The 26,777-nt window shown below is 46.9% G+C and overlaps 1 protein-coding gene and 1 long non-coding RNA gene across 2 annotated transcripts in view; one reads left to right on the forward strand and one right to left on the reverse strand.

Moving 5' to 3' along the window:
- Nucleotides 1-19,020, forward strand: part of LOC130296957 (keratin, type I cytoskeletal 19-like) — a 30,149-nt gene extending 11,129 nt beyond the window's left edge. The window contains exons 5-7 of the mRNA XM_056549038.1: nt 1,368-1,493; nt 9,714-9,931; nt 18,935-19,020. Of these exons, the coding sequence (XP_056405013.1) occupies nt 1,368-1,493; nt 9,714-9,931; nt 18,935-18,950 (360 nt within the window). The 3' untranslated portion in view covers nt 18,951-19,020. The remainder of the gene's footprint in view (nt 1-1,367; nt 1,494-9,713; nt 9,932-18,934) is intronic.
- LOC130296958 (uncharacterized) overlaps nt 1-26,777 on the reverse strand; it is a 30,930-nt gene that overhangs the window by 2,533 nt on the left and 1,620 nt on the right. Inside the window, exon 2 of the long non-coding RNA XR_008849348.1 lies at nt 512-644. This is a non-coding gene — a long non-coding RNA (uncharacterized LOC130296958). The remainder of the gene's footprint in view (nt 1-511; nt 645-26,777) is intronic.

Here is a 26,777-nt window from a genome sequence, read left to right on the forward strand (position 1 = left end):
TATGGGAGGGGGCGTGGCGGATGCATAGACTTGCATTGAGGAGGCATGGCGTGACATCACGAGGGGCGTGACAGTGACTTCACGACCCCCGCTGCCCAATCCAAGCGCTCTAAACAAATGTCGGGTACTGCACAGAGATCGCGGGGGTCCCAGCGGCGGGACACCCGCGATCAGACATCTTATCCTCTATCCTTTGGATAGGGGGTAAGATGTCTAGGGGAACCCCTTTAATCTGATATATACAGTATGGCCTGCCTAAGTCTGTTACTGCATCCTAAGTGTTCCTGAGTGGAAAACCTAACAAAGAGAGATGAGTGAATCTACAATAAGATTCTCCTAATCCGTATCTACTGAACTGACTTTTGATTTATTTAATCTTGTACTGAATCACCCCCAAAATTTGGTATGACTCAGTCCAAGGAGTCCTCAAAGTCTTATTCCACATGTCAACATGGCATTGGTACACTAGAAAAATGCTTCAATGAAAAGAAGGAAAAAACGGAGCACTCACCTGAAAGTCCTGCTGCACTGTTGCACGCCATTTGGCGTTTCCTCAGGTCCCGCTGACAGTTTCCTGTTGCTCGCTTATCTGTTATATAGTATCCACCCACTTCATGTGAGATATACACATAATACAAAAAAATCTATAAAAACACATAAACAAAGTGAGTGTACATATTGACAAACTGGTAAAAAAAAACAACAGGCTATGGGGGAGATTTATCAAAACCTGTGCAGAGGAAGAGTGGTGCAGTTGCCCATAGCAACCAATCAGATTGCTTCTTTCATTTTCCACAGGCCTCTTTAGAGGCCTGTGGAAAATGAAAGAAGCAATCTGATAGGTTGCTATGGGCAACTGCACCACTCTTCCTCTGCACAGGTTTTGATAAATCTCCCCCTATGTGAATCACAAAAATGCTCCTAATTCATCACGATCGTTCAATCCCAAAGGACCGGGCGCATCCGCTCGTATAATCCACCACGCCTCTGCGCGAGCAGGCAAGTCTTGAAGTGTTTGTGCCTGCTTATCTACATGTGAAGCACCCCCCGTCCTCCCTGGTCTGCCCAATGGTGCCCAACCGTATCTATTTATCGGTTTGTTGACGCTTGAAAAATGACTTCTTAAAGACTAAACAAACCAATGGCCAATCTGTAGAAACTCATATATGGAGAATCTTACATTAGACTGGCTCCTCTCTACTGACAAATAGTCTACTCCCTTCTCACCCTAATCTAATGGCTGACCATGAGAAGAAATACTGTAGAAGGTAGAGACGAGGAATCAGCAAAGTAGAACTATGGCGCCACATAATTCTATAAAGTAATAGGAAGAAGAAAACTCACCTACCTTTCTGTTGTTGTCACAGGTGGAAGAGTGGAATATAGAGGTACAAATAAACACAAGCGAGTTAGAGAAGTGCAAGAAAGAACTGAAGGTATACAGACAAAAAGAGCAAGAACTCAAGATCGCATTTGAGGCTGAACTCAGTAAGGTTCGTAATATTGTTTTTTACTACGTTTATAAAAATGTGTTTGTACTTTTCTTTTTTTTTTAAATAACAATTTTATTAGAAATTTTCCAAACATTTGACAGAAATAGAGCAAAAGAATGCTTCCTTGAAAAACAATACAACCCATTATATTACATGTCAAGAGCTATAACATATGCAATAGGGCCTACATATATCCGGTACATCAGCATTCAGGTGTAACATTGCTCCATAATTCAGGACAGATGATAAAAAACAAAACTGCGTTTAGGTTGATGAGAGGAGCAAATAAGGAGAGAGACTCCTCATGTGGAAGCATCTGTCTTACAGTCTGACAAGGACATAATCAGAAAAAATAAAAGATAAAAAACATCAAAGCAACATCAACTCATTCATAACCGCTACATTCACTCCTCTACTACTTCTAGGACTCCAAGAGTCCCCTTCAAGGACTCTAGCGCATACCATTCAGTCATTCGGAATTTGGACATCAGGCGCCTCCTGTCCCCATCAGGCATTACTTTTTCGATCACTGTCCTCCACTTAGCAAAAAAAGGTTTAGTAAGCTTGTCAGGGTCTTTTAGCGTCTCTCTAGCCTCTAGACCTAATAAATGTATCATAGTATCCCTCACCTCCGTCAGTGTGGGTATCGTGTCAACCAACCAATGGCGTAATAAGCACTTCACCCCCACCAGCAGGAGGAGATGGATGTCTTTGGAGGCTATGGTGGTTGAAACACCGTTAGTGTTCGGAGTAGGAATATAATGAAATATGAAGTGTAGCGGTTCTAGAGGAATATGCACATTCTATATGTGTGAAAGAAAGAACTTGATATCCTTCCAATACCCCTGTATCCCATCACAGGTCCATAGGCAATGCCAGAGGTCCGCTCCATCTAGGTGACATTTTGGGCAAGCTTTTAAGTAATGGGGAGGTACTTCCCAGTGGGAGAAGTTAAAAGCATAGATGGCCTTATGTAGAAGTTTGAAATGCATTTCTCTCCAGTCCTCCCCCACTACAGCGCTCCTGACGTGTCTTAGGCCCTGCAATAGTTTAGGAGTCAAATCGTCCGTGTGCAGGATAGGAACCCAGTGATCGAAAATTTTGTCAGCCAGCCCCCTTGAGCTGTGTTCTCTCAAAATCTTGTATATAGTAGATAAAGAGAGCGAACCAGTGGGCTGAGCCAGTAAATCTGCAAACTGCACCTCCCCATGGACTTCATCAAAAAGGCGGGCTCTCGATCTACAAAAAGTCCTAATTTGATAATATTGCAATATATGAGAAGAGGGGAAATGATATTTGTCCCTGACTTCCGGCCATGTCATAAAGGTACCCCTAGGAGGCAACAAGAGGTCTCCCAATTTCATAATCCCCCTTTCTTTCCATGCGTTAAAAAGTTTGTTAGTATGTCCGGGGGCAAAGGATGGTGAATTCCATAAGGACATTACCGGGGAGATACTAAAGGGTACTTTATAGAGTAGTCTAATAGCTTTCCATGCTGCAATTGTGTCCCTCAACAATACACTATGTTTGACCGACGGAGGGAGTTCAGAGTATTTGGAGTGTAGCAGAGCCACGAGGTCCCACGGTTCCGCCATTTGCCTATCTATAGTCAGGTCAGAAAAATAAGAGCTGTTCATAATCCAATCCCTCGCGTGCCTATAGAGTGCCGCTAGGTTATAAGTGCGAATGCATGGCAAATTCAGTCCTCCAATATGTTTACCCAACTGAAGTTTGCTATACGCTATGCGTGATCTCCTTCCCTTCCACAGAAATTTAATTATAAGCGACCTAAGTGTACGGATGTCATCATGTCTAAGCAGTAGAGGTATCGTCTGTAGCGGGTATAGTAGCTTGCCGAAGCACATCATCTTTACCAAATGCGCTCTACCCACCACAGAGAGAGGAAGAGTGGACCACCTGTCTAGATCACCTTTAATCTTAGTGAAAATAGGTTTATAGTTAAGGTTATAAAGAGCAGATGGGGTGCGCCCTAATTTTATGCCTAGGTATGTCATGTGTGATGTCGGAATTTCAACCTCCGGTATGGACACACGTGGGATGTTTCCCGTTCCCAGAAACAATAACTGACATTTGGAAGGGTTTATCCTAAATCCCGAGAAGGTACCAAAATCTTGAAGCAGATCTAGGACACGCTGGACGTGGAGGGCCGGTGAATCAAGAAAAACTAGGACGTCGTCCGCAAAACAGGTAAGTTTAATTTCCCTAGATCCCACCCCAATTCCCCGAAATTCTGCAGTGGAGAGCAGGCGACGCGCCAGAGGTTCCAAGGCTAAATCAAAAAGGAGGGGTGATAATGGGCATCCCTGTCGCGTCCCCTTCTGTAAATGAATAGTCTGTGACAGGAAACCTGGGGTATATACCTTTGCCACTGGAGCACTATACATAGTCTGGATATACTCCCTGAAAGTCCCTCTAACCCCGAATCTGTCCAGGACATCCCCCAACCAAGTCCAGCTAATGTTATCAAAAGCCTTTTCGGCGTCAATGGCAAGTAAAGCTGGGGGAGACCTGGAGGGATCCATCCTCCCTGCAATATCCATGGCCGCCACCACTGCTCTGATGTTGGTCACAGCCGACCTTCCCTTAATGAAGCCAACCTGATGTGTGCCTATCAGTTTGGGGAGGATTCCCGCCAGCCTATCTACCAATATTTTAGAAAGCAACTTACAATCTTGGTTAATGAGTGATATCGGCCGGTAGGATGACGCGGAATCGGCTGGTTTGCCCGGTTTAGGTATGACCTTGATATAGGCCATGTTTCCAGAGGATAACATGGTTTTGTCTGTGAGAATAGAATTGAACATCTTCACCAGTGTGGGTGTAACCTGGTCCCCCAGTAGTTTATAAAAGTCCGGTCCAAACCCATCTGGGCCCGGGGCCCTACCTCTCTGCAGCCCCCCGATAGCGGTCTGAACATCCTCCACAGTTACCGGGGCATTCAGGGCGGCAAGATCCTCTTCTGATATACGGGGTAGATCAAGGGAACGTAAGAGTTCAAGGCCCCCATGCCTATGCACCTCATCCCCCTGATATAGTTTCTGGTAAAAATCCCCTAAAATTTGGTTGATCTGTTTGGGGTGAGTAGTAGGGTTTCCGTGAGTGTCTCTCAGGCACCTAATGTCTGTAATGGGCCTCCAACCTCTCGCCAAGTTAGCTAATAACCTACCAGCTTTATTCCCATATTTATAATAAGTGGCATTTCTCTGGTCTCTGAACAAAGCGTCCAACCCCTCCTGCTTTTCCAAAAATTCTGTCCTGGCCCCAACCCAACTATCTCTATTCTCAGGACTGGGAGAATCAAGGAAAGTTGTATAAGAGTTCCTTAGAGTCTGTGTGGCCAGCTTGAAGGCGGCCACAGCATCCCTCTTCTTATGTGCAGTATACGCCATGACTCTCCCCCTCAGCACGGCTTTTGCGGTGTCCCAGAACAGTCTTGGGTTATGCTCATGAGCAGAGTTTGTGGCACAGAAGTCCATCCACCACCCATTCAACTGTGACCCAAAGTCAGAATTGGTAGCCAGAGCTAGGGGGAAGCGCCATAAAATATCCTGACCCTTGGGGACAACCAGAAAATAATCTATTCGGGACCACGTGTTCCATACCGGTGAAAAGAAGCTGAACTCCCTCTCGTCTGGGTGATAATGTCGCCACGCGTCTGTGAGGTCTGTGCAGTCCAGTAGGTCAGCTAACCAAGAGTCCCCTCCCCCTCTACGGTGCGTCCCCTCCTGATGTCGCCTCCTGTCCTCTACACCGGAATGTACAGTGTTAAGGTCTCCCCCGATCAGTACATCCCTCTCTGAATCCCCATGAATTGCCTCCCGCAAATCCCTAACAAAAGGGGTCTGATTGTCATTGGGAGCATAAACACTATATAGGCTCAAGCGCCCCAACTCCGAGTCCATAACTATGTGACATAGCCTGCCTTCAGTATCGCTAGTTTTAGAAATGTGCGTGTGTGCAAAATTCTTCCTTATCAGTATGAGGACTCCCGCTTTCCCCTGTACTGCTGGGGAACCATACACCTCCCCTACCCACATTTGGCGCATCCTAAAGAAGTCCCCTTCCTCTAAATGTGTTTCCTGGAGTAATGCAATACTGGCCCTTAGTTTATGTAGATGACGTAGTACCATCCTTCTCTTAGCTGGGGATCGCAGCCCCTTCACATTCCATGTTATTATAGTCATTCCCACTCAAAATGTAAGGTTACACACCTCAATGGCCTGGGGGCAAGCGACATCCTTCCGTCCAAGCATACATCATACAGTCCCTGTGAAAGATATCTGAGAAAAGACAGGTGAGGAGCAGTAGTGAACATAAACATATAACAACAAATCAAAAATAGAAACCATAACAGAAGGGCATCATGCCCTCTCACAGTGCCAATGTGGTATCGGGCTTCACTTTTTTCGCTGATGGCTACTAGTGGGGCACTGAACCACTCAAGTAATGTCGTGGTGTACTCAACAATCAACTGGTCTCCCCCTCCCACCCCTAGTCCCTCTGAATATTGGCCATTCCCCCTGCCCCCTCCCCCCCCCCCCCCACGAGAAAATATCCCCTGAAACTCTCACAAAGGTCAATTATCCGTAAACCGCAAGTGGGAATACAGTAAAAAGGAGCAACAAAACACCTGTACAAAAATAAAGAGCATCAAAGTGGCCGTTTCAGTTAAACCCCCTCCCCCCGATGAGCCCCGTATCAAAAGGCTGCTTGAAATAGAGACAATGTGTATCCCATGCGTCACTAAGACTCCTAAACAGTCCGGTGACAAGCAGTGCAAATCAAATCCGACCGTCAATATAAGCAGATCATCCTGTAGGGTCCGGATTGGTGGCAGTCTTGTCATTCCGTCTGCGTTTCTGCGCAGATCTCGTTGAGATTTCCATGTCCTCAGTAGAGTCTAACAACATGGCGGCAGCTTCGGGAGTTTGGTATGTAGAAGAAGTACCGTCTTTCATAAAGACTCTCAAGATAGCAGGGTACTGCAGGGTGAAACGAATCTGTTTTTTAACCAGACTGGTGCAGATGGGAGCAAAAGATTTACGTCTCTGAGCCACTTCTGCTGAATAATCACCAAAAACAAGAAGCTTATGTCCCTGGAAAACCAGTGGAGTGGAGCGTTTTTTAAAGGTGCGGAGGACCAGATCCTTGTCCATGTAATTGAGATAGCGGGCGATTACTTGGCGCGCTCTTGGGGACCGGTTAGGTCTATTCATGTCCGCTTGTGGGGGGGGGGGGGGCCCACCCGGGGGGGGGGGGCCCACCCGGGGGGGGGGCCCACCCTATGCGCCCTTTCTATCAGGAAGCCACCTTCCAAACCAAGCGCTTTAGGTAGATCAACAGAAAAAAGCATACTAAGTTGGTTGTGTGGCACTGTTTCAGGGAGCCCCACCACCCTCAAATTGTTCCTCCTAGATCTGTTTTCCAAATCCTCCACTTTGTCCTGGAGAGCTTGCTGGGATTTAGATAGGATACGTAGCTCTCTGGTGACAGTATCCACTTCATTCTCCATGTGGACATATTTGCGGTCTAAGTCACTGATCTGCGCAGTATGTGGGCCACTTCTAATTTCAACTGCGCCACAGCCGTTGAGATGGAAGTCGCAATGGTGGCTGTAATTTGTGGGGAGATCAACTTCACCATCTCCATAGCATATTGCTTCCCTGTCATTCCCAAAGATGGGATAATTGTGTCCATCACCCCGCTTACTTGCGCATCCTGAGCTGCCTGTGTCTGCGACTGCTGCGCCTGTAGCTGCTGCATCTCCTGCTCCGGAGCTGTGCCATCCGCTACCATCTTAGGAGGAGCGCTGCTCGGCGTCTGTGGGGCAGGTGAGGACTGGGGGAAAGCGGTGGTGCCGCGCTTGACAAATTTCTCCATCGGAGAGATGTGAGGGGAGATCCGGGCAACAGATCAACCCCTGAACGGCGGTTCAAAGTGTCGGTTAGGCGGCGGTAGCAAGGCGGGGGGACGGAGCTCCCGCTGCTGCGACTACTCCATCAGCGCGCCGGAACCGGAAGCCGTGTTTGTACTTTTCAATACTCTAAGCTGCAATACCACACAAAACCTGTGGACAGAAATTGTGCTGTTTCTTGAGAAAGCCAGTCAAGCCAGTGCTTAAAGGGGTACTCCGCCCCTAGACATCTTATCCCCTATCCAAAGGATAGGGGATAAAATGTCAGATCGCCGCGGTGATCCCCGCTGCGGCACTGCGCTATCATTACAGCACAGAGCAAGTTCGCTCTGTGCGTAATGACGGGCGATACAGGGGACGGAGCCGCGTGACGTCATGGCTCCGCCCCTTGTGACATCACGGCCCGTCCCCTAAATGCAAGTCTATGGCAGGGGGCGTGACAACCGCCACGCCCCCTCCCATAGACTTGTATTGAAAGGGGCGGGCCGTGACGTCACGATGCTCCGGCCCTTGTATTACGTGCAGAGCGAACTCGCTCTGTGCTGTAATGATAGCGCAGTGCCGCAGCGGGGATCCTGGGGCTCCCCAGCCGCGGCACCGCGGCGATCTGACATCTTATCCCCTATCCTTTGGATAGGGGATAAGATGTCTAGGGGCAGAGTACCCCTTTAAAGGGGTAGTCCATTGCTAAACATCTTATCCCCTACCCAAAGGATCTGATCGCGGGTGTCCGGCCACTAGGACCCCTCACAATCTCTATGCGGACACCCAGCATTCTGAACCTTCATGTCTCCTCCCCTCCATTCATGTCTATGGGAGGGGGCGTGATGGCTGATGCCAGCGTTCTGAACATAATGTTCAGAACTCCGGTTGTCTGCATGGAGATTGCGGGGGATCCCAGCAGCCGGACCCCCGCGGTCAGACGCCTTATCTCCTATCCTTTGAATAGGGGGTTAAGATGTCTAGCAACGGAGTACCCCTTTAATATTTCTTGTATTAGATTGTTTGCCTATGAATAGTTTGCTTCCCAAGACGACATACCACTGTGCTCTTGTACTGTCGTATGTTTTCACATAGTTCATATTACCCAAGACATTACTCTGTTGTCATTCTATTCAACCATAATGCAGATCATTATATAGAATTATCAGTGTTCCAGCTGCCACACCCAGTCGTAGCTCCATTTTTAGCATAATGTCTCATTTTAAGCTGCTTCCATTGTGTACATCACCTTCTTATAAGTACTCATGCACAGTACCATAATATAGTCCTGTAAGACTTCTGAGTCGTAATATGGAGCCCATAAAATTCTATGGAGACCTTCTTTACTAATCCGATGGAATGGCTGAATGACTTGTTCCATCAAAAGTCATATTACAGAGTTATTCTGCCCTTAAACGGCCCTGTAATACTATATTTTGTGAAAGCACAATGTGTTAGGATACAGAATGCCTGCATTTCCATAGGTTCCCAGTTAAAGGGGTACTCCGCTGGAAAACATTTTTTTTTTCTTTTTTTTATCAACTGGTGCCAGAAACTTAAACAGATTTGTAAATTACTTCTATTTAAAAATCTTAATCCTTCCAGTACTTATCAGCTGCTATATGATCCACAGGAAGTTATTTTCTTTTTGAATTTCCTTTCTGTCTGACCACAGTGCTCTCTGCTGATACCTCTGTTCATGTCTGGAACTGTCCAAAGCAGGATAGGTTTGCTATGGGGATTTGCTCCTACTCTGGACAGCTCCTAAAATGGACAGAGGTGTCAGCAGAGAGCACTGTGGTCAGAAAGAAAAGACATTCAAAAAGAAAAGAACTTCCTGTGGATCATACAGTAACTCATAAGCACTGGAAGGATTAAGATTTTTAAATAGAAGTAATTTACAAATCTGTTTCACTTTCTGGCACCAGTTGATAAAAAACCCTAAATGTTTTCCAGTGTAGTACCCCTTTAAAGAACTTTGGGTACTTTTGTACATGTTTCCTACACGTGGCTTTGTTGAGTGCAGGAGGCCCAATATGTTTGACACTTGGAAATATGCAGTACAACCAACTGGACATCCTTTTATTGAAGACAAATAGACTGTCAAAAGTGATACCATTGTCTAGAAGGACACAACCCTCGGAGACCTCACAGTATAATACCTGATTTCTCTAGGAACACTTGGAATGTGGAACAACTTTTTTTAAGACTAAACAAATAAATGGTCAATTGAGTAGATTCAGAGACCCGCTTTGTCTTCTTCTATTGGTCTGAATAATACACGGACTTTATTTTGTTGACAGAAAACTGTTGTAGTTACTATGCTGGAGAATATCGAGGCTAGCTATGCCACACAGCTGGCAGAAGTGCAAGAATATATTGATAACATTGAGACACTACTTCAGAAAACACGTCGAGACGTTGGCCACCAGACCTCTGAATTTACTCTCTTGCTGAGCTTGAAGAACAAACTAGAGGCTGAAATTGCAACATATCGTAGTCTCCTGGATGGAGCCACAAGGTAGGAAATTGTAATTTTATATTCTAAACGAATAGGTAGGCTATTTATAGACAGATACCAAGACTTTCTGGTGACCAGAAATCCTTAAAGGGGTATCCAGGAAAAAACTTTTTATATATATATATATATATATATATATATATATATATATATATATATATCAACTGGCTCCGGAAAGTTGGACAGATTTGTAAATTACTTCTATTAAAAAATCTTAATCCTTTCAATAATTATCAGCTGCTGAAGTTGAGTTGTTGTTTTCTGTCTGGCAACAGTGCTCTCTGCTGACATCTCTGCTGGTCTCGGGAACTGCACAGGGTAGAAAAGGCTTGCTATGGGGATTTGCTTCTAAACTGGGCGGTTCCCGAGACAGGTGTCATTAGAGAGCACTTACACAGAAAAAGTCAACTTCAGAAGCTCATAAGTATTGAAAGGATGTAGATTTTTTTAATAGAAGTAATTTACAAATCTGTTTAACTTTCTGGAGCCAGTTGATAAAAAACCCTAAATGTTTTCCAGTGTATATATATATATATATATATAAAAACATTTTTCCTGGATAACCCCTTTAAGATTGCCTAAAAAATTGCAAAAGAGCAGCACAACCAAAAAGCAAAAAATAATTTTGGTGCAAGCAGCCAGTTGGCCACGGTCAATGGTCCATTATCCAGGTAGAAAAGAAGATGGCCGCAGCACTCAAAATTGGTGAGGAAAAGGTGGTGGTAGCTTTATTCCATACCCAAATACAGATGCAATGTTTTGGCTGCGCAGGCAGCCGAAACGTTATATCTGTATTTGGGTATGGAATAAAGCTATCACCACCTTTTTCTCACCAATTTTGAGTGCTGTGGCCATCTTCTTTTTCTACCTTAAGATTGCTTAGATTTAGGTTATTTGTCATCATACATACTATTCAGGGAAAACAGAGTGCATAGCTTATTGTTGTCCCCTTCATCCCCCACAGAATATTGGGATGAACTCTTTCCATGGAAAAGAAAACAATGGATTCTCCATTTTCTAGTGCAGCTCCAGCACCCTTGTATTAATCTAATGGAGTACATGACCTTCCCAAGGTTGCTCCTTATGTTGTAGCTCTTCACTTCTTTTGGTCTTGTTTTCCTCAACATGAGCGGTATTTTAATGGGGTACTTCATGGGGGGGGGGTCCTAGCAATCTCCAGCACGGCACCCCAGTCACCGGAACTCCGCTCCGTGCCAGATGACATTCATGTTTATAGGAGGGGGCGGGGCATGACGTTATTAACACAGAAACTCCAAGCTTTAGTGTTTCCGAATGCCGCAGCGCAGGTACAGAGATTGTGGGGGTCCTCAGTGGCAAGACTCACTTGATTAGACATCTTATCCCCTATCCTTTGGATAGAAGATAAGATGTCTGGGGGCAGAGTACCCCTTTAAGGTTGGACATACCAGGCTTTGCAGGTGCACCCATCATGAAAAAAGTTTCTTCTACATGTCTAGTAGATTGTTTACAAGGGGCAATGTTATAATTCCCTAAGATGGAAAATTTGTACATCTGTGGAGGCTTAATTATAAAGTAACGGAAGAAGAGCTCTATGATGACTAAATCCGTTTTGACAAATTAGATGTTGGGCAGCAAAAAAGCCACATAATTGTTCTTTCACAAGAGCTCCCTGCAAAGACTCACGGCAGCAGGGAGGGAACACACGGAGGTAGTGAATCCGCTGGACCTGTGTGGAAGATGACATAGGCCGTTCCAGGGAACGGAGTGTAAGGTGCCGCTAGTTTTCACCAGAGCCCGCAGCGGCAGGCTCTTGCTGCGGCAGGCGGCACCCAGGTCACTACCCCTGGCACGACTCGACCACACAGGCAGCTGAGGAGGTACGAGGCACAGGAGGAATACAGCAACTCATGGTCTGGATAGCAGTAGGTCAGGGAAGGCAGCACAGGAGCGTAGTCTAGGACATAACAGGAGGTCAATAGGCAGGCGGCAGAGGAGCAGGGTCAGGTCATGGAACAAAGGGTCTGGAATATGGATGAGCAGGGATACAGGAATGCTTTCTCTAAGGCACTAGGGCAACAAAGATCCAGCAGGGACTGATTGAAGGTGCAAGAAATTATAACTGAGGTGCAACAATAATTAAGGATGTACTGGCCCTTTAAATCTTAGAGCTCTGCGAGAGCAGAGAAGGAGCAGCAGAGAGCGGAGGTGAGAGATGGGCTGTGCTTTGCATGTGGGCATCCCGCAATGCGAATCCCGGCCCTGCCGGCTGGGGTGGGCAGAATAGGAAAGCGCTCGTGGCCAGTGTGTCCGGCCTAAGCACAGGATATAACACTCCCATCTGTCTATGTCCACCTCTGGGGTAATATATGACACAGAAGGGTGAAAGTGAGAAATAGAATATTGTTGATTGTATCTTCTGCCCATTAAAAAATAAAAAAAAATAACACCCTAGGTTGTAGCACTGCCTATTCAAGATAGTCAAGTAGAAGTTACTGGAATTTTGCATTAATATTTCCAGTATAGTCAGAGTGCATTTGGGGATATTACACTGTTAATCCCTACAGGGTTTGGGAGGATTAAAGTCATTATTAGGATTAAAGTGGTAATCATAAAATTTGATAAAAATTACGTGATGTTAGAGTCTGTCAGTCACCGATATTTTGAAATACTGATGGAATCCACAATGTCTACTTAATCTCTTAGTAAATTCCCTTTGTAATAGCTCTAATGTACTACAAGGTGGGTTATAGTTGGAAACTGTATATGGTCTCAGCAAGGGGACTCTGTAATCCAAATTAACCATCCTCGGCCGCTAGACATCTTATCCCCTATCCAAAATGATACGGGATAAGATGTCTGATTACGGAGGTTCTGCTGCTGAGACCCCCCGCGATCTCCGTGCAGCACCCGGTGTTCTAAACGAATGCTGGGTTCCGGCGATGGTGGTTGTGATGTCACGCCACGCCCCCTCCTGACATCTCGCCATGCCCTCTCCATGCATGTCTATGGGAGGGAGCGTGATGGCCGTTACATGCATGAAGTTTGTGTTGGTGACGTCACGAGCGGGCGTGATGTCACGACCACTGCTGCCGAAACCTAGCGTTCGTTCAGAAGCGGAGATCCCAGGGGTCCAAGTGGAGGAACCCCCGGGATCAGACATCTTATCCTCTATCCTTTGTATACGGGATACGATGTCTAGTGGCAGAGCACCCCTTTAAATTGAGTTACACTCTGTTGTTGTAAACTCTAGTAATTGAGTTGATCCCAATGACCAAATATCAGAAATAAACCATTGCCAAGATGTACTGTCACTTAAAAAAAAAACTTTTGACATGTCATAAAGACATGACATTTTGATCGGTCATGGTCTGGGTGCTCAGACCTGTCACGATTCGGCTTACGGGTTGTGGATCCGCTGTGTCAGCGAGGGATTGGCGTGGACCGTGCTAGTGGACCGGTTCTAAGAGGCTACTGGTTTTCACCAGAGCCCGCCGCAAAGCGGGATGGTCTTGCTGCGGCAGTAGCAACCAGGTCGTATCCACTAGCAACGGCTCAACCTCACTGACTGCTGAGAAGGCGTGGGACAGAAGGACAAGGCAGAGGCAAGGTCAGACGTAGCAGAAGGTCGGGGGCAGGCGGCAAGGTTCGTAGTCAGGATGGATAGCAGAAGTTCAGGTACACAGGCTTTGGACACACTAAACGCTTTCACTGGCACAAGGCAACAAGATCCGGCAAGGGAGTGCATGGGAGGAGATCAGATATAGCCAGGGAGCAGGTGGAAGCCAATTAAGCTAATTGGGCCAGGCACCAATCATTGGTGCACTGGCCCTTTAAGTCTCAGAGAGCTGGCGCGCGCGCGCCCTAGAGAGCGGAGCCGCGCGCGCCAGCACATGACAGCAGGGGACCGGGACGGGTAAGTGACCTGGGATGCGATTCGCGAGCGGGCGCGTCCCGCTGTGCGAATCGCATCCCCGATGGCCATGACAGTGCAGCGCTCCCGGTCAGCGGGACTGACCGGGGAGCTGCAGGGAGAAAGACGCCGTGAGCGCTCCGGGGAGGAGCGGGGACCCGGAGCGCTAGGCGTAACAGTACCCCCCCTCTTAGGTCTCCCCTTTTTTTTGTCCGGTGACTGCCTCCCCTGGGATGAGGACACCGGGAAAGAATGGACGGTTTCCTCAATGGCAGGCAGTACAGCAGGAGTAGGAATGGGGAGGGAGGGCAGAGGGTGAAGCTTGGCACGGGGCAGGGAGACACAAGGACGGGAGCCATGAGGAGGCACAGAGGCTTGCCTGACGGGACTGGGAGGGGGGGAGAGGCACTTCCTGTGGCAGGCAGAGTCCCAGTACTTGATCTCCCCGGTGGTCCAATCAAGGGTGGGCGAATGAAGCCGGAGCCATGGCAGACCGAGGAGGACCTCAGAGGTACAGCCGGGGAGAACGAAGAGCTCAATCCTCTCGAGGTGGGGTCCAATAGACATGAGGAGGGGTTCTGTGCGGTAACGCACGGTGCAGTCCAATCTGGCTCCGTTGACCGCGGAAATGTAGAGCGGCTTGACGAGACGGGTCACCGGGATGCTGAATTTATTCACAAAGGACTCCAATATAAAATTTCCAGAGGCACCAGAGTCCAAGCAGGCCACGGCTGAGAGGGAGGAGTTGGCTGAAGAAGAGATCCGCACGGGCACCGTGAGACGTGGAGAAGCAGACTTAGAGCCAAGAGACGCCACACCCACGTGAGCTGGGTGCGTGCGTGCGTTTCCCAGGCGTGGAGGACGGATAGGGCAATCCACCAAGAAATGCTCAGTACTGGCACAGTACAGACAGAGATTTTCTTCTCTACGGCGATTCCTTTCTTCCTGGGTCAGGCGAGACCGATCCACTTGCATGGCCTCCTCGGCGGGAGGCCCAGGCGTAGACTGCAAAGGATGCTGTGGGAGAGGTGCCCAGAGATCTAAGTCTTTTTCCTGGCGGAGCTCTTGGTGTCGCTCAGAAAAACGCATGTCAATGCGGGTAGCCAAATGGATGAGTTCTTGGAGGTTGGCAGGAATCTCTCGTGCGGCCAGCACATCCTTGATGCGACTGGATAGGCCTTTTTTAAAGGTCGCGCAGAGAGCCTCGTTATTCCATGATAACTCGGAAGCAAGAGTACGAAATTGGATGGCGTACTCGCCCACTGAAGAATTACCCTGGACCAGGTTCAACAGGGCAGTCTCGGCAGAAGAAGCTCGGGCTGGCTCCTCGAAGACACTCCGGAGTTCAGCGAAGAAGGCCTGGACTGTGGCTGTGGCAGGATCATTGCGGTCCCAGAGCGGTGTGGCCCAAGACAAGGCCTTTCCTGAAAGAAGGCTTACTACGAACGCCACCTTAGACCGTTCTGAAGGAAACAAGTCCGACAACATCTCCATATGCAGGGAACACTGAGACAAAAATCCACGGCAGAGTTTAGAGTCCCCATCAAATTTGTCCGGCAGGGACAAGCGGAGGTTAGGAGCGGCCACTCGCTGCGGAGGAGGTGCAGGAGCTGGCGAAGGAGATGGTTGCTGCTGTAGCAGAGGCAGAAGTTGCTGTAACATGGCGGTCAACTGCGACAGCTGCTGTCCTTGTTGGGCAATCTGCTGCGATTGCTGAGCGACCACCGTGGGAAGATCAGCGAGACTTGGCAGCGGCACCTCAGCGGGATCCATGGCCGGATCTACTGTCACGATTCGGCTTACGGGTTGTGGATCCGCTGTGTCAGCGAGGGATTGGCGTGGACCGTGCTAGTGGACCGGTTCTAAGAGGCTACTGGTTTTCACCAGAGCCCGCCGCAAAGTGGGATGGTCTTGCTGCGGCAGTAGCAACCAGGTCGTATCCACTAGCAACGGCTCAACCTCACTGACTGCTGAGAAGGCGTGGGACAGAAGGACAAGGCAGAGGCAAGGTCAGACGTAGCAGAAGGTCGGGGGCAGGCGGCAAGGTTCGTAGTCAGGATGGATAGCAGAAGTTCAGGTACACAGGCTTTGGACACACTAAACGCTTTCACTGGCACAAGGCAACAAGATCCGGCAAGGGAGTGCATGGGAGGAGATCAGATATAGCCAGGGAGCAGGTGGAAGCCAATTAAGCTAATTGGGCCAGGCACCAATCATTGGTGCACTGGCCCTTTAAGTCTCAGAGAGCTGGCGCGCGCGCGCCCTAGAGAGCGGAGCCGCGCGCGCCAGCACATGACAGCAGGGGACCGGGACGGGTAAGTGACCTGGGATGCGATTCGCGAGCGGGCGCGTCCCGCTGTGCGAATCGCATCCCCGACGGCCATGACAGTGCAGCGCTCCCGGTCAGCGGGACTGACCGGGGAGCTGCAGGGAGAAAGACGCCATGATCGCTCCGGGGAGGAGCGGGGACCCGGAGCGCTAGGCGTAACAAGACCTCTACAGATCACTAGAACGAGTTGGGAGAAGTGCTGGGCTAATCACTTTTCTCCCCTAGTCACTACTCCCTGCAGTAAGTCTATAGTAAGTCTACGGAGCGTGCTGCGTGATGAAGAGGGAAGCCGTTTATTTCTCCTGGTTTGTTTTAGCATTTGGTGGAGATTTGAGCACCCTGACCAATGAAATACATTTGACGTGTCTCTATGACAGTTCACTTATCAGATTAGTTGTCCAAAAGGTTAAAGGAAGTGATATCTGCCCAGTCATTTACACGTCTGGAACGGTGAGGCCTTGAGGCAGGGGAATAGCTGGACTGGAATAGTTACTGGTCCACCAATGTATTTAGCCTACAAGCCATTTAGTCCATGAGACAGAGATGTTTGATTAATTTAGTCTGAGAATTTCATTCCTTTGTAGTGTTCTACTCTTTATCGTATGTTCACACTACAGAAGTGCATGCGCAGTATTATGCTCCAGAATTCCGCTGTATGCACCTTCACCCTGGTGTAAATGGGTCTTCCAAGAACCCATTCACACTACAGAATTTCAGCGGTGGAGAATTCAGCCAAAACTGTTGAAGGAGTTGTCTGGTTTGGAAGCCCCTCTATTGAGATTGTAAAGATCTTTCCTGTGTAAGACCCTCAATGACTAGAGTGGAGAGCAACGGCAAAGGGCACCTCTTGCTCTGAATGACCAGGCTTTGAGTATGGACACAGTGTAGTACTTTATTTTTTCCTGTGGTGAAGCTGCAGAGAAAATGACCATTTACTACAGGACTCTTTACAGATTACATCTGATCGCTGGGGGTCTGAGCAGAAGGACTTCTTGAGATGCTTAAAGGGGTTGTCGGGCAAAAGAAACCGCCTGTGTATAGTGTCAAAAAGTATAATAAAGCAACTTACTAATATAATGTTATTAGCCGTACTGCACAGATCTCTCCTTATCAACTGAGCTGTCTGGCTTGTAGCCGTGACATCACATCATGCTCTCTAAAAGCAGGAAAGCAGTCTGCCATAGTCCGTTGTCACCCCCATCCCTCCTGTCTGCTCAGGATGAGACCAATGATGTGAAGAGGGGAGCTCAAATTACAGTTAGATTTTAAGGCTGCAGGATGCTTTTCTCACTCACAGTAGTTTCCATCAGAACAGGCTTACTGCTGTCCTATCTGAGAAAGGCTTGCTGCTGTCCTGAAATCTAATAAGCAACACAAAGTTCTAAAAATGAAATCTAATAAGCAGTAATATGAGCTCCTCTCTGTACATCAATGACCTGCTCTTCAGCAGACAGGAGGAGATGGGGGGAAGCAAGAATGGAAGTTGACTGCTTTAAGCCAGACAGCTCAGCTGACATGAAGAGATCTGTGCAGTATGGCTAATAACATTATATTAGTAAGTTGCTTTATTATAGTTTTTGACACCATATACATGTTGTTTCTTTCTCTGGATGACCCCTTTAAAGTCAGGGGACTCATCTAACAAAAAGAGTTCATCCAGAGACAACATTACTCAATGAAAATAGGAACCATGATGCCAGAGTCAACAGAGCCTTCTCAGTCCCAGCCTGGAATTCTAGGGAAGTTTGTACATGTACTTCCTATTTAATGGATTCTGTCATCTCTTCTAACGTGTCTGTTAAATAATTGTATTCCCTATAAAATAATAATGGGGCATCTTTTCTTTCCTTTGTTATTCCTCCAACAAATTTAGGAAAAAATATACAAATAGGTGTTACCAGTTGGAGGTGTGTCCCTGCACATGCACACATCCAATCTGTCACTGTCATACTGTGAGGGGACGTGCCCCTTTAACAAGGGGGAATAGTAACACCCACTTGTCAATTTATTTATAACTTTCTAGGAGAAATTATTGTGGAACGGTACACCACAGAGTTTTAAAGGGGTACCCAGCCGCAAGACATGCAGACATGACGGCCCCCTCCCATAGACTTGCATTGAGGAAGCATGGCTGTGACGTCACGAGTGGGACCTGGCCGTGATGTCACAAGTCTCCACCCCGCATCGCCAGTCTTCTGGCACGGAGCAAAGTTCCGTCCATGCACGGATATCTGAGGTGCCGCAGGGGGTGCCCAGTGGCAGGACCCTTCCCGATCAGACATCTTATGCCCTATCCTTTGGATAGGGGATAAGATGTCTAGGAGTCGAGTACACCTTCAAGAAAAGATGCTCCAGAATTGTTATATCAGAGTAATATAAATATTTTCCTAAAACAGACAGATCAGGAGAGCCGACAAGTCCCCTTTAAGCATTTAGTGCTAACTTAACCCCAGAGTTTTGATGTTGAGAACTATAAGTTCAAAGGGCAAAGAAGAATGGGAAGTAATAATCCTCCAAGTAGATTAGATGATCAAATTCCAGCTAGGTCAGCTCTGTCTTTTATGTCTCAAAGCTTATGGTAATGGACGTCAAATTAGCCTTGTAAGGACCAGGGGATTAATGTGCCATAATGTGCAAGGGCTCAAAATGTCACCCCTGCCCCTGTAGTTCCATGATGTCATTTATAATGTAAGACAAGGATTAGGGGCAGGTGTGAATACCTCTGTTCTGACTGCTCCTATGTCTCCGCTCATTGTAAACATCAACCTCTTCTATGTTACAGCTCAATACCCAAATGAAGATGCCCTAAAAAATTCATGGAAGGAACACAAAACCTGCTGAATGTATGTCAATAAAGCTATACAGCAGTACCAGGCTCTTGTCATTCATGGCTTTCAATCGCTTTATGAAACTGCATAAACATTGTAACAGTAAACAAGGCACATTTGGCACCGAGCGCGCGTCCCTACGTGCAGTTACACCTCCATCTCTGCCAACTACAGATGTAGTCGTGTGAGTTGGTTATCATAGCATAGCATGCTCTTTGCCTTTCCATAGGATTTCTTTATCTTATCTTTACAGTCTATGCAATTAAACATTTCTTTAATCCCGAAAATGCCCCCCCCATGATGAGTCATAGACACATAGAATGTGGCTGCAGAAAAGAACCATTCGGCCGATCTAGTTTGCACAAGAGTAATTTAAAGAGTACCTGTTCCAAAACAATCTTTTTTAAACTAGCTCAGATTATATTCCCTAAATATTCCTAACACCCCTACCGCCCTTAAAAATGTTTTCAGAGCTTTAGAAAGCTTTATTTCATACCTGTTATCTTGCTCACATTCTGTTAGCTCCTTGCAGGAGAAAGTGGGCGTGCTAGGCCTGGAGGAGACCAAACTCACTGCTAGGCTTACGGCAAGGAAAAGAACAGTGACACCTAGAGGCCATTTTTTCAAATACATTTTAAAAATATACAGGTTGAGAATTTTAACAGAAAGTGATTTGCAAAGTGTTTTAGAATTGCATAAGGAAGAATATATCAAAAGTTTCACTTGGTGACAGGTACTCTTTAAAGGAACACACCAGACAAGACCAATATCCACTGTAATGCCCCGTACAGGGTTTGCAGACACGGAACATGGCACAGGGGATGTCTTTTTGGCATTCTTTAAATCCCCTCTTCTCCATATACTAGGCATTAATGCAGTCATTGCATGGAGTGTACCTTTAAAGAGTGTTCTAAAATCTTCAGCTGTCATCGTCCATTGTTCCACAATGTATTTTACTTTTTAAAACCAATATGCTAATGAGGGTCTAGACCAGTGTTTCCCAAGTGGTGTGCCTCCAGCTGTTGCAAAAATACAACTGCTTAAGGCACATCCATACAAGAGCTGGAGGCAGACTCATCATCTGTAAATTACGCACTAGTGGTCATTTGCAATGGGCGGCAACACACTTATGTCTGTAATAAAGAGTGTGCGTGCTCTCATAGGGGGAGATTTATCAATACCTGAGCAGAGGAAAAGTTGCCCAGTTGTCCATGGCAATCAATCAGATCCCTTCTTTCATTTTTAGTGACAAAAGGAGAAATTTATTGAACATAAAGAAAAGTACAGAGGTACAAAAAAAAATACAATACATGCATAGTAGCATAATCAGAAACACTTAAAAAATGCAATCAAGGTACTAGTAATAATAATAAAACAAACCAGAAGACTAATCAATAACAACGGGCAATCGGGAAGGAGGGCGAGGAAAGGGCATGCGAAGGAAACATGAGATGTCCATCCATTGGGCATGTGGTCACAGCGCACATATAGATAATATGTCCTATCAGCCACGTGGGAAGAGGAAGTCCAGGGGTCTCAGACCTTGTTAAATCGTTCTATCGTATCATTACAAAATGCGTTTAGTTTTTCAGTTTTTGATCTTAGTTATAACTAAAGGGACAGAAAGCAGTGGTGTCCACCATTGTGCAGCTATATGAATCCTAGCAGCTAGTTAAAAAAAATTGGATCAGACGAAAAAGGGCAAAGGAGATACCTTCCGGCATGTGTCCAAAAAGGCAGACCGCAGGGTCTAGATTCAGCGACTTTCCCATGACCGAAAAAATCTAGTCCAAAATAGTCCTCCAAAAAGTAACTACATGTGAACAAGTTCACCAAATATGCAACATGGTTCCATCATCTGGACACCCATAAAGCAAAGAGGGAAAACAGAGGGAAAAAGAACATGCAAGCAAGACGGAACCAGGTAAGATCTATGTAAAACTTTAAGAGCTGTCTCCGTTAAGGAAACCTGCCAGCTTCCTTTACTCAATTGGGTGCAGCAATCATGCCACGAGGATAAAGGCAGGGATATCTGAAGGTCCTCCTCCCACTGTAGCATAAACAACAATTTAACATCTTTTGGGGGTTGGTTAAGAATAGAATATAAAATTGAGAGGGTACCAGGACGAAGGGGACTATAAGTAGCCATCGCTTCATAGCTCGAGGAATCTTCCAAGACCTCAGGTGACACTAGGGTACGTAAATAGGAGAACATTTGGTTAACTCTAAATAGTTCTGAAGAGGGGGGGCAATATCTGTTCAAAAACGTAGACTGAAAAATGGGTTTCTTCACCACCAAAAATGGTGAAGAAGAAAGAGCTTCTGCGAGATCCACCAAGAGAAATCAGACTGTCGGACACCTGGAGGAAAAAAGGGATTAGCAAACACCGGAGTAGTGGGAGAGTTGGGAGATTGAAGTTTATGCTTGAATCGGAATGACCGCCAAAGAAGTAGAGAGTAAAGGGATTTGATAAGACAGGAAGGATTGACCACATGAGGGATCGGAGAGAGTGAGGATGTAACAATTCATTTTCTAATTGAACCCAACGGGGTCAAAGGGTGAGAAATTACATAGCAGCAACTGGGCAAATCGAGCAGCTCGGTAGTAAGAGAGGAAATGTGGAACTGATAGTCCACCTACCCTCTTATGGTAATGTATGACCCCTCTCTGATTCTCTAGGATGAAGGTCTCGCCAGATAAATCTGAATACATCAGATTGAAGTGCACGCAAATCTCCAGTCCAAACCGGAATCGGGAGAGTGCGGAAAAGATATAAAAGCCTTGGCAAAACTACCATCTTAATCGTATGGATTTGGCCTAACCACGAAATATAGGGTTGATTCCATCTAGCGAGGTCTTCCCTAATCGACTTATACAGGGGGACATAATTAAGTTTATAGAGTTCAGCCAGGGAGGCAGGAAGGGAAATTCCTAAATAGGGGAGAAAGAAGGATGAAGATTGAAGATAAGATAAACAAGATCTTGAGTACAGCTTGAGTGTTACAAAATAAAATCTCCGATTTAGTTCTATTAACTACCAGACCCGAGTTGGCAGAATAATTTTCCAGAAGGGGAAATAAATTGGGTAGGGAAACGAACGGTTTAGTATCGGTGAGAAGGAGGTCGTCAGCGAATAAATTTACTTTGTAGTGAGATGGGCCAATATCAACTCCTGTGATATCAGGATTGTCTCGCAAAAGGATCGCCAGGGGTTCATAGCCAGAGCAAAAAGAGCTGGAGACAGGGGACAACCCTGGCGAGTCCCCCAAGCAATTGGAATAGGGAGGGGAGAGGTAAAAGAGAGTTTAAGATAGGCAGTCAGTCCCGAATATAGTACATGAAGAGCTTCCACAAATGGACCAGAGTAACCCAGAGCCCATAGGACCCCAAACAAATATGTCCAGGAGACTGTATCAAAAGCCTTTTTAATATCTACGCCTAGAAGAGCGAGAGGGGTATGAGTAGCTGACGCCCAATGAGCAACATATAGAACCTTAGCGTATATTGTCCGGGGCTTGCCTACCTCATATGAAACCGACTTGGTCCTTAAGTACTAAACCAGGTAGTAGAGAATTAAGACGGTTGGCCAGTATAGATGGGAACATTTTTGTGTCTAGGTTAATGAAGGAGATGGGGTGGCAGTTGGAAGGGAGTAAGGGTATCAGGTACCGACCGGGGGCACAGGGAGAGTGAGCCCTAAACTGACCCTAAAACATCTCTCCCTGCTTACTTGCCCACTCATCCCAAACAGTGATTCGACAACTGGGAGCCAGTCCCTTCCTGCGCTAAAGTGCAGTGGCGTAAAAACAAATAATAAACATAGTCGTCACAGGCCAGAAAGAGAAACCTACTAGACAAAACAAATACTAAGGCATGATAGAAGTATACAGCAGAATCCAGGAGATGATGGGGATAGCGGAAGAACTGAGTGCCAAAACACTAAAAGTGAACAGGTAAGTTACTAAGAACTATCACAAGCAGGTACAAGTACAAAGGATAAAGGATCGGATCAACAAAACAGGATATAAATAATAATCTGCAAAAGTGATTGCTGTGACCCACTCGTCCGAGCCTTCTCCATCTCTGACACTTCAGGCAGCTTGTTGTTACGCCGAGCGCTCCGGGTACCTGCTCCTCCCCGGAGCGCTCGCGGCGTTCTCCTCTCTGCAGCGCCCCGGTCAAACCCGCTGACCGGGATCGCTGCATTGTCTCTGCTGGCGGGGATGTGATCCGCGTAGCGGGACGTGCCCGCCCGCGGGTCGCATCCCAATCTCCTCACCTGCCCCGTCCTCTGTCTGCTCAGTCCCGGCGTGCGCGGCCACGCTCCCTAGGGCGCGCGCGCCGACTCTCTGAGATTTAAAGGGCCAGTGCACCATTGATTGGCGCCTGGCCCAATCAGTACCTGCATCTGTGCCTTCCTATAAAAACCCACTTCCCCTTCCTGTCCTGGCCGGATCTTGTTGCCTTTGTGCCTAGTGAAAGTGTTTTTGTGAGTGCCCTTACCAGACCTTCTGCCGTTGCCCTTGACTACGAACCTTGCCGCCTGCCCTGACCTTCTGCTACGCCTGACCTCGCCTTTGTCTAGTCCTTGTGTACCACGCCAGTCTCAGCAGTCAGGGAGGTTGAGCCGCTACCGGTGGAGACGACCTGGTTGCTACCGCCGCAGCAAGACCATCCTGCTTTGCGGCGGGCTCTGGTGAAAACCAGTAGCAACTTAGAACCGGTCCTCCGGTACGGTCCACGCCAATCCCTTTCTGACGCAGAGGATCCACCATCAGCCTGCCGAATCCTGACACTTGTGAGGTAAGTTTCACCGCTAAGGAGCTGGATTGACAGCGCTAAGGAGGGCAGTATAGTGGCGGTTGGCGCAGAGCTCACAGAGGACACGTCCTGCCTAGTGAGTCGCGCGCATGCGTCCCTTCTTCTTTAATTTTTAACAAGGCCTTGTTAAAAATGAAAGAAGAAATCTGATTGGTTGCCATGGATAACCAGGCAACTTTTCCCCACATACTGGATCTAGGGTTACCACGTTTCTTGCAATAAAATATTGGCCATGCTAATTTGCATAATGAATTATAAATGCGTGACATCACAGGATACACATAAGCGGGGGAAATTTTGTCCTATTCTGACCCCTATAACTTTTTTATTTCTCCTTATATGGGCCTGTATGAGGGCAAATTTGTGCGCCCCGTTCCGTAGTTTTTAACAGTACCATTTTTGTTTTGATGGGACCCGAACAAAAACTACAACTCCCAGCATGTTGGACTATATAGTAGTATATAGTATAGGTCAGTGTTTCCCAACCAGGGGTGCCTCCAGCTGTTGCAAAAGTACAACTCCCAGCATGTTGGACTATATAGTAGTATATAGTATAGGTCAGTGTTTCCCAACCAGGGGTGCCTCCGGCTGTTGCAAAACTACAACTCCCAACATGCCAGGACAGCCAACGGCTGTCCGGGCATGATGGGAGTTGTAGTTTTACAACAGCTGGAGGTGCTCTGGTTGGTAAACACTGGTATAGTATATGGTGCAACATTCCGGGAGTTGAAGGATTGGTTGGATAAATACCGGCCATTGCATAGCCGGTATTTTTAATATAAAAATACCGGCAGAGTGGCCAAAATACCAGCTGTGCCGATAAAATACCGGCCAGACGGCAACCCTAGTTGGATAACCTTTATTACTTTTTGGATTTACGTCTGCCAAAAGTCTGTTTCGCTGTGCTGTTTATTTTTATTTTCAGGGAGAATATTAATATACAGGACAACCAATGCAGACCCTTTCACTTTTTCACACGTTGAGGCCTTGTGCTAAAAAAACAAAAACTATTTCCAATTTTCCCCAGCTCAGTATCCCAGAATAACAAAATGAAAACATAGTAACATAGTAACATAGTTCATAAGGTTGAAAAAAGACCAGAGTCGATCGAGTTCAACCTATAACCCTAATGAGTCCCTACTGAGTTGATCAAGAGGAAGGCAAAAAACCCTCATACTAGAGGTAAAAATTCCTTCCCGACTCCAAATATGGCATCAGAATAAATCCCTGGATCAACGTTCTGTCCCTATAAATCTAATAGACATAACCTGTAATGTTATTATTCTCCAAAAATGCATCCAGACCCCTTTTGAATTCTATTACAGAAAGTTAGAAATGTTTGTATTCAGACCCTTTACTCAGGACGCCCCTTTGGCAGCGAGTAGGGCCTTCAGTCTTCTTTGGGATGATGCCACAAGGTTTGGGGGGTTTCTGCCGGTCTTCTTTGATGATTTTTTTAAGCTCTGTCAGGTTGGATGGGGACCACCGTTGGCAATTTTTTAGGTCTCTATAGAGATGTTCGGTGGATTCAAGCTGGGCCACTCAAGGATATTAAAGGGGTACTCCGCTCCTAGATATCTTATCCCCTATCCAAAGGATAGGGGATAAGATGTCTGATGCGCCATCATGCCCCCTACCATAGACTTGCATCAAGGCTGCCTGTCCTTGACGTCACGAGCCTCCGGCATCCCGGCACTGCACCCGGCGCTCTAAACGAACGCCGGGTGCAGCAGGGAGATTGCTGGGGTCCCCAGTGGCGGGACCCCCATGATCAGACATCCAAAGGATAGGGGATAAGATGTCAAAGGGCGGAATACCCCTTTAAGGGACAGTTGTACCTAAGCCACTCCTGTGTTGTCTTTGTTGTTTGCTTGCAATCATTTAGGGGTATTCATCATTGTAGGTGAAGCATTTTTTACACCTTTTTTTTTGTTTGCTAGTAGGTGAACCAAATTTATTAAACAGTCACAGGGCATTTGTAAAATTTTGCGCAGGTACACACATTTCCTGAAATTTCACTCTACACACACACCAAAAAAACTAAGTCTAGCCTGGTGTATTTTTGTGACTTTTTGGTGGTTTTTGAGATGTCGCGGCCCTCCCCTGCCTGTGACGTCACAGCCACGCCCCCTCAATGCAAATCTATGGGAGGGGGCGTGACCCCCCTCCCATAGACTTGCATTGAGGGGGCATGGCCGTGATATCACAAGCGGGGCGTGACCATGACGAGCCTCCTTCCTGTATCGCTAGTCATCCGGTACAGAGCAAAGTTCGCTCCATGGATGTCTCGGGTGCTGCAGCCGAGTGTCTCGGGTGTCGAGTCCTCAGCGGCGGGACCCCCGCGATCAGACATCTTATCCCCTATCCTTTGGAGTACCCCTTTAACTCAACTCCTTGTCCCCACAGCACGATGCTGCCCGCCCCCACCATGCTTCACTCTAGGGATGGTATTGGGCAGGTGATGTTAAATCCTACACATCCACTTGTGAGTTTCAGGTTATTGGATTGAAGCCTCCCAATGTAAAAGCTTTGTTTTCACTGTAGTTATCAGATCTTTCATCGCTAGGACATAAGTGCTCTTGACTGGAGAATCAGAAACATTCTGTGTAAAACAACTTATCATGATCTGAACAAATCATGTCAAGTTATAAGGACACACCCGGGACTTTAAGGATGAGGGCCAAGAATTTATAGCTACACATTCTGAGTTTCCTGCGCTGACATCTGACATTATGAATGCTCGGGTGAACATTTGACTGATCAGCTAACACTGATCCTTTGAGGAGGAATGTGCAAAACAGGTGGTGTCGTCGGTGGCGAACCCCCTTTTTTTCTAATTTGGGATGGATTTCTGACAGCCCTAAATTTCGGAACAGTGGTCAACGAAACAGTATGCCACATAGACCTCCTTACATGACTAGCTGCTATGCCCTTGACTACTCCCATCAGACCCCTTTTACCCATCCAAAAGATAG

The sequence above is a fragment of the Hyla sarda genome, chromosome 12, assembly GCF_029499605.1.
Source record: "Hyla sarda isolate aHylSar1 chromosome 12, aHylSar1.hap1, whole genome shotgun sequence".
Classification (NCBI taxonomy): Eukaryota; Metazoa; Chordata; class Amphibia; order Anura; family Hylidae; genus Hyla; species Hyla sarda.